This window comes from Theropithecus gelada, chromosome 7b (genome assembly GCF_003255815.1).
Source record: "Theropithecus gelada isolate Dixy chromosome 7b, Tgel_1.0, whole genome shotgun sequence".
Classification (NCBI taxonomy): domain Eukaryota; kingdom Metazoa; phylum Chordata; class Mammalia; order Primates; family Cercopithecidae; genus Theropithecus; species Theropithecus gelada.
In genome coordinates, this window is record NC_037675.1 from 40,218,316 (window position 1) to 40,225,804 (window position 7,489).

Below are 7,489 nucleotides of genomic sequence, written 5' to 3' on the forward strand. Positions count from 1 at the left end.
CCCCTTTACCCCCCCCTCACGCCCCCCTTGGGTGCTAGGGGCCACCCCCATTAAAAAAAAAAAAAAAAAAAAAAAAAAAAAAAATGCCGGGCGCGGTGGCTCACGCCTGTAATCCCAGCACTTTGGGAGGCCGAGGCGGGCGGATCACAAGGTCAGGAGATCGAGACCACAGTGAAACCCCGTCTCTACTAAAAAAAAAATACAAAAAATTAGCCGGGCGCGGTGGTGGGCGCCTGTAGTCCCAGCTACTCAGGAGGCTGAGGCAGGAGAATGGCGTGAACCCGGGAGGCGGAGCTTGCAGTGAGCCGAGATCGCGCCACTGCACTCCAGCCTGGGCGACAGCGCGAGACTCCGTCTCAAAAAAAAAAAAAAAAAAAAAAAAAAAAAAAAAGAAAGTCTTACTTTGAGAAAAAGTCAATGAAAGAGTTGATATATATCCTGGTACAAGGTACAAACTCCTTATCTTGTTGCAGACAAGTGTAGAGAATATTTAATATCCAAATGCTAGCTTTACATATTAAATGTATCCCTTAAAATTTGAGTCAAGTTGAAACATATAATTTTTTTTTTATAGAAAAAGAATTCCACAATTTGTAAAAGAAACCTGGATTTGAATCTTCTTGTGTAAGAAAGTCTTAACTATTGATTTGGGTTTGCCCGAGGAAACCATCTTAGTGTGTTGTATAAATTGCTATTTAAATTTTGTCCTAATATTTTTTAGGTTTCCCCAAAGTGATATGTTGCTCAGAATAAATGAAGTTGTATATAGTACTGGTGGAAATACAAATTTGGTATAACCTTTCCAGGATACAATCCGGTGATCATATCTGAAAAACCTTGATGAATATACATACCCTTTGTCACCATTTTACTTGCAATACTTAATAAACTTTCCCCATGTTGTTAAATGAGATTAAACAAGGAGATGTTATTAAATACTCTCAACCAGACACTTAACATTCCCTTGTTAATCCCATTTAACTACATGGGATGGCTGAGTGGGGTGGCTCACTCCTTCAATCCCAGCACTTAGGGAGGCTGAGGCAGGTGGATCACTTGAGGTCAGGAGTTTGACACCAGCCTGGCCAACATGGTGCAACCCCCATCTCTACTAAAAATACAAAAATTAGCTGGGCATGGTGGCAGTCACCTGTTGTCCCAGCTACGCAGGAGGCTGAGGCAGGGGGATTGCTTGAACCTGGGAGGCATAGGTTACAGTGAGCCGAGATGGCACCACTGCACTCCAGCCTGGGTGGCAGAGTGAGACTCCATCTCAAAAAAAAAAAAAAAAAAAGACAAAAACAACATGGTAAACATTTTATTATGTATTATAAATAAAAAAGATGGCTACAAGATGATATTACAACTGATGAAACTGTATTGAAAACAGTTGTACAGCCGGGCACAGTGGCTCACGCCTGTAATCCTACCACTTTGGGAGGCTGAGGCAAGCGGATCACTTGAGGTCAGGAGTTCGAGACCAGCCTGAACAACACGGTGAAACCTCATCTCTATTAAAAATACAAAATTAGCTGGGTGTGGTGGTGCATGCCTGTAATTCCAGGTACTTGGGATGCTGAGACAGGAGAATTGCTTGAACCCAGGAGGCGGAGGTTGCAGTGAGCTGAGATCACACCATTGCACTCCAGCCTGGGCAACAAGAACGAAACTCCGTCTCAAAAAAAAAAAGAAAGTCATACATACAAATAGGAAAAACAAGAACATTTTAAAAGTGAGTCAAAGTTTTATCTGGAATGTTGGGATTGCAGATTTGTTTTTTCTTGTCCTTGTGGTATTCTTCACAGTTTTTCTGCATCAAATATGTGTTCATTTTGTAACTGAAAACCCCATTTTAAAAGGGAGTGAGGATACATTCAGCCTGTACTAGTATTTATAGAAGTGTCAAAAGATTATTTCATCTGTGGTATAGTTTGTATGTCCCCAGAGGACAAAATTATACAATTATAAAATGATTTATATATCTGTCCATACAGAACAAAGAAAAAAAAATCTTAATTTTTTTCAAGTATTTATATTCATCTTAATGTAGTTTTCTGCTTACAAATGAGAACTTCCTGTCATAAGGAATATCTGAAACAAACTCTTTGGAGATCAGGCAATATTTTGAGGTATCCAGTGTCCTGTGTCTGTAATTATAGGATACAAGAGATAACACCTGGCTCTCCAAATGAGGCTTTGTTATCTATACCCAAATATAATATAGTTAAATGTTCTATGAATTTATTCATAGCAGATAATCAGGCATAACATTGGACATTTAAAAAATAAACTTCTGGTTCAGTATTTGTCTAAATGTTACTTTTTTGAATTTTTTTTTAGGGAAGATGGCTTTATGCTTTATTGGCTTGTCTTGAAAAACCTTTATTACCTGAGGCTCATTCACTGATTCGGCAGCTTGCAAGAAGGTGCTCCGAAGTGAGGCTCTTAGTGGTAAGTTGCAACTTACTGTTTAAAATTAAAAGCACCCACCAATTTATATGGTGGTAAAGAAGGAGTTCAGTGAAATAAGAAAACACATGGAATATTTTATTGGTTGCAATTAGATTTGTAAAGCCCAAAATAATAGTAGCTTAAATAATATGGAAATGTTTTCTGACATAAAGAAAGTCTGGGCTGGGTGTGGTGGCTCATACCTGTAGTCCCAGCACTTTGGGAGGCTGAGGTGGGTGGATCACCTGAGGTCAGGAGTTTGAGACCAACCTGGCCAACATGGTGAAACCCCATCTCTACTAAAAATACAAAATTTAGCCAGGCGTGGTGGTGGGTGCTTGTCATCCTAGCTACTCAGGAGGTTGAGGCAGGAGAATTGTTTGAACCCAGGAGGCGGAGGTTGCAGTGAGCTGAGATCGCACCACTGCACTCCAGCCTGGATAACAGAGTGAGACTCTGTCTCCAAAAAAAAAAGTAGGTAAAAAAATTAGATTTTTACTAAGATGGCAGTAACCTAGACCTTTGAGTTTTGTCATATGTGGCTTTCATCCTCACGCTTATCTCATGATCCAAGATGGCTGCTGTAGCTTCAGCCATTTTTTTTTTTTTTTTTTTTTGAGATGGAGTCTCACTCTGTCACCGAGGCTGGAGTACAATGGTGCGGTCTCAGCTCACTGCAACCTCCACTTCCCAGGTTCAAGCGATTCTCCTGCCTCAGCCCCTGGAGTAGCTGAGATTACAGGCGCCCACCACCATGCCTGGCTAATTTTTGTATTTTCAGTAAAGACATGGTTTCACCATGTTGGCCAGGCTGGTCTCGAACTGCTGACCTCAGGTGATCTACCCATGTCAGCCTCCCAAAGTGCTGGGATTACAGGCATGAGCTATCATGCCTGGCATATATATATTCAGTAATGAATACATATAAGAACAATAAGAATCCTGTGTCTTGACTATACAGTGATGAATATATATACATTATATATACACATATATATTCTATATATCCTCACATATATTGTATGCATTATATAGAAAAGAATCCTGTGTCTTGACTGCAGTGATGAATATATATATTCATAGATGTATTATTTTAATATATATTTATTATATATGAATATTCACTATAGTTAAGGCACAATATATTAATATATTATGTATTACATACTAATATATGATACATATATGAATATATATATATATTCATCACTGTACAGTTAAGACATAGGATTCTTATTGTTCCTCTAGTAGGAACCAGGGAAAAATTTCCCCCAAGTTATCCCCCTTAGATTCCTCAACTTTTTTTTTTTTTCCCTATTCAGAATCTTGATTTAAAAGATAGTCTTAGATGTTTCTCAAGGAATCATTAACTCCACAGTTTTCTCCTTTTTCTTTGAGGGCTCCTGTTTCCACATGATGATTACTGTCATATAATAAAGTTTTCATGTTTCATGTTTTACATCTTCATAGGAAATTTATTTCAAAAATAATAGGAACAGACAATATTTAAATTTTTCTTTCTTTTTTTTTTTTTAGGATAGCAAAGATGATGAGCGGGTTCCTGCTTTGAATTTATTAATCTGCTTGGTTAGCAGGTATAGTTAATCCTTGGCTTCTTTGTTATTTGTATATCAGTGAGGTCAGTGAGGGTAGGATGTATTTATTACATTTGTTTTTTGTTTGTTTGTTTTTATTGAGACCGGGTCTCCCTCTGTTGCTATAGTTAGGGTGCAGTGGCACAATCACAGCTCACTACAGCTTTAACTTCCTGGGCTCCAGCAATCCTCCCACCTCAGCCTCCTGAGTAGCTAGGACCACAATCAAGCACTACCACACCCAGCTAATTAAAAAAGTTGTTTGTAGAGACAGGGTCTCACTATGTTGCCCAGGCTGGTCTCAAAACTCCTGGGCTCAAGCGATCTTCACACCTAAACCTCCCAAAGTGCTGGGATTACAGGCGTAAAGCCACTGCACTCAGCCTGCATTTTTTTTTAATTGCCTGTGTCCTGTGTTCATTTTCAGTTGTGGCGTATTTTTATTTAGTATCTGTTTGATTTCATTTCTTACATAGAAATTCTTCTTGGAATTTATTTGAAAACTTTTTTTGTTGTTTTGTTTTGAGACAGAGTCTCGCTCTTTTGCCCAGCCTGGAGTGCAATGGCACCATCTCAGCTCACTACAACCTTCACCTCCCAGGTTCAAGCGATTCTCCCACCTCAGCCCCCCAAGTAGCTGGGATTACAGGCACCCACCACCATGCCCGGTTAATTTTTGTATTTTTGTGGAGATGGGGTTTCACCATATTGGCCAGGCAATAAAACACACACATATTTATTTTAGGTCTCCTCCTGGACATATTTTTGTTCCATAGATCAGTGTTTTTATTCCAATGCCAGTACCTTTTTAAAGCTTTATAATATACTTAAATATCGGGAAGGCAAGTAATCTTGTTTCCATATTTTCACATATTCAATATCTAGTTTCTTGATCTACAATAATTATGCTGCTGATGATAATTAATATTTACTGGGCAATTTGTGCCAAGCATTTTTCTTATTGAGGAACCCATTTAATCCTCCTGAGGTGGGTACTGTTACCAGTTTACAGATGAGGAAACCATGGCAGAGACAGGTTAAATAACATTACTACCGTCACAAAGCTAGCAAGTGTTAGAGTTAGGATCCAAACCCAGGCAACTTTGACTCCGGAGCTAAGCTTTTAACTATGCTGATCACAAATGAAGCTAATACCTGCCTCATCTGTTGGTAGCAGCAGTTAAATGGGATGATATAACATTGCCCTAGTTACTTTATGTGTAGTATCTCTACTCTTTACAACAGCTCAGAGTTGTGTTTTTTTGTTGTTTTTGTTTTAATAAATTTTTTCCTTTCAGCTCTGTTGGATTTGATTTTTTTGCTTTTACAGATAATGACACAGATTCAGAAAGGTTAAGTAATTGGTGGCTCAGCAAACCAGTAATTAATGAAACCTGAGACAAGTATAGTTTCTGACTGTCTCAATTGAGATTTTACAGTACTATGCAATTATGAAAGCAAAAACATTCAAGTGTATTTTTTGCCCTCAAAAAGTTAGATAAAAATGGAAAAACTTCTAGACTACAAAAGGTTCTGAAGGTAACACTTTACAAAAGAGGACATAAAGATTTGAAAGTTTAGGGAAAAAAGGACCGGGCATGGTGGCTCATGCCTGTAATCCCACCACTTTGGGAGGCTGAGGCTGGTGGATCATCTGAGGTCAGGAGTTCAAGACTAGCCTGGCCAACATGGTGAAACCCTGTCTCTACTAAAAATAAAAAATTAGCCGGGCCTGGTGGTGCATGCCTATAATCCCAGCTACTCAAGATGCTGAGGCAGGAGAATCACTTGAACCTGGGAGGCAGAGGTTGCAGTGAGCCGAGATCATGCCATTGCACTCTAGCCTGGGCAACAAGAATGAAACTCCATCTCAAAAAAAAGAAAAAAAAAAAAAAAGAAAGAAAGAAAGCCGGGCACAGTGACTCACACCTGTAATCCCAGTGCTTTGGGAGGTCAAGGTGGGAGGACTGCTTGAGTCCGGGGGTTCAAGAATGCAGTGAGCCATGACAGAATTTGATTAGTGATTTTCCTTTTTATTTAATCTTGTAATTACATAAAATAGTTACCTTGCCAAAGTTAAAATTGTAATTCAGGGTACATTTGGAGTATTTTAGCATCCATCTTTATCCTCATTATCCTCTTTTCTTTTTTCTCCTCTAGTTAACCATTTTATTACTAATTTTTGTTTTATCTTTTCATTCATTGTTTCTTTTTAAAAGTATAAGTAGGCCAGGTGTGGTGGCTCATGCCTGTAATCCCAGCACTTTGAGAGACTGAGGCTGGAGAATTGTTTGAGCCCAGGAGTTCAAGACCAGTCTGGGCAGTGAGCCAGGATCATGCCACTGCAGTCCAGCCTGAGTGACAGAGTAAGACCTTGTCTCAAAAAAAAAAAAAAAAAGGAAAAGAAAAATATAAACAAACATGTATATTTGCAATCCTACACATACTCACATAAGGTAGGTAGCATCCAGAACAATGTGTTCTGTACTTCGTTTTTTTCACTTAATAAATCCTGGAAATCATACTTTAGCAGTATAAATATTTTCCTCATACTTTAGCAGTATATTTCCCTTGTTTCCCTTTTTATGGCTTCATAATTTTCCACTGTGTAAACATACCATAGCTTATTTAACCAGTCTCTTATTGATGGACGTTTGGGTTGCTTGTGGTCTTTGCCTGTTAAAAATAGTGCGATAGTTAATATCTTTATACACAAATTGTTTTTGTTTTTTTTTTTACTAGGTATTTTGACCAACGTGATTTAGCTGATGAGCCATCTTGATGTAGCTGATCTCTCAGGGATAGAAGATATTTCTCATGAAGGCAGCCTAACTCTGAGGAAAGCAGTGCCAATTCAAGTACAGATTGCAACACATCTTCAACACTATGTGAAGGGTTCACATCTTAACCTATGCAATTCAGATTGATACTCAGAATATAGGTTGTATTGATTTGAATATCTGAAATATCAATGGAAAATCCCACTCAATTTTTGATAAACAGTTTGAACAGTTTTCTGTAATCAAGCAGCTTGCATAGAAATTGTATGATGAAATTTTACATAGGTTCTTGGTGCTGTTTTGTTCTTTTTTTGTTTTTTGTTGTTTTGTTATTTCTTTATATACATAGAAAATTTTATTGAAAATATGTTTTGGTTACTAAAATTTTATTTGAGTCCTAACAAAAGACAATGGATGGCCTTAGCATCAGAATTAAAATAATCTGGATTAAATGGCAAATGTGTTCATAGTCAGCAATAAAATTAATCAAACAGTACTTTTTTTTTTTTTGAGACGGAATCTCACTCTGTCACCCAGGCTGGAGTGCAGTGGCAGGATCTCAGCTCCCTGCAACCTCTGCCTCCCAGATACAAGTGATTAGTGATTCTCCTGCCCCAGGCTCCTGAGTAGCTGAGTCTACGGGCACCCGCCACCACACCTGGC

General features: G+C 38.4%; 1 protein-coding gene across 2 annotated transcripts in view; it reads left to right on the forward strand.

Annotated features, from left to right (window-relative positions):
• GEMIN2 (gem nuclear organelle associated protein 2) overlaps nucleotides 1-7,193 on the forward strand; it is a 23,952-nt gene extending 16,759 nt beyond the window's left edge. For both annotated transcript variants that reach the window (XM_025392126.1, XM_025392127.1), the window contains 3 exons: nucleotides 2,341-2,451; nucleotides 3,988-4,046; nucleotides 6,789-7,193. In XM_025392126.1, the coding sequence (XP_025247911.1) occupies nucleotides 2,341-2,451; nucleotides 3,988-4,046; nucleotides 6,789-6,828 (210 nt within the window). In that variant the 3' untranslated portion in view covers nucleotides 6,829-7,193. The remainder of the gene's footprint in view (nucleotides 1-2,340; nucleotides 2,452-3,987; nucleotides 4,047-6,788) is intronic.
• The last annotated feature ends 296 nt before the right edge of the window (nucleotides 7,194-7,489 follow it).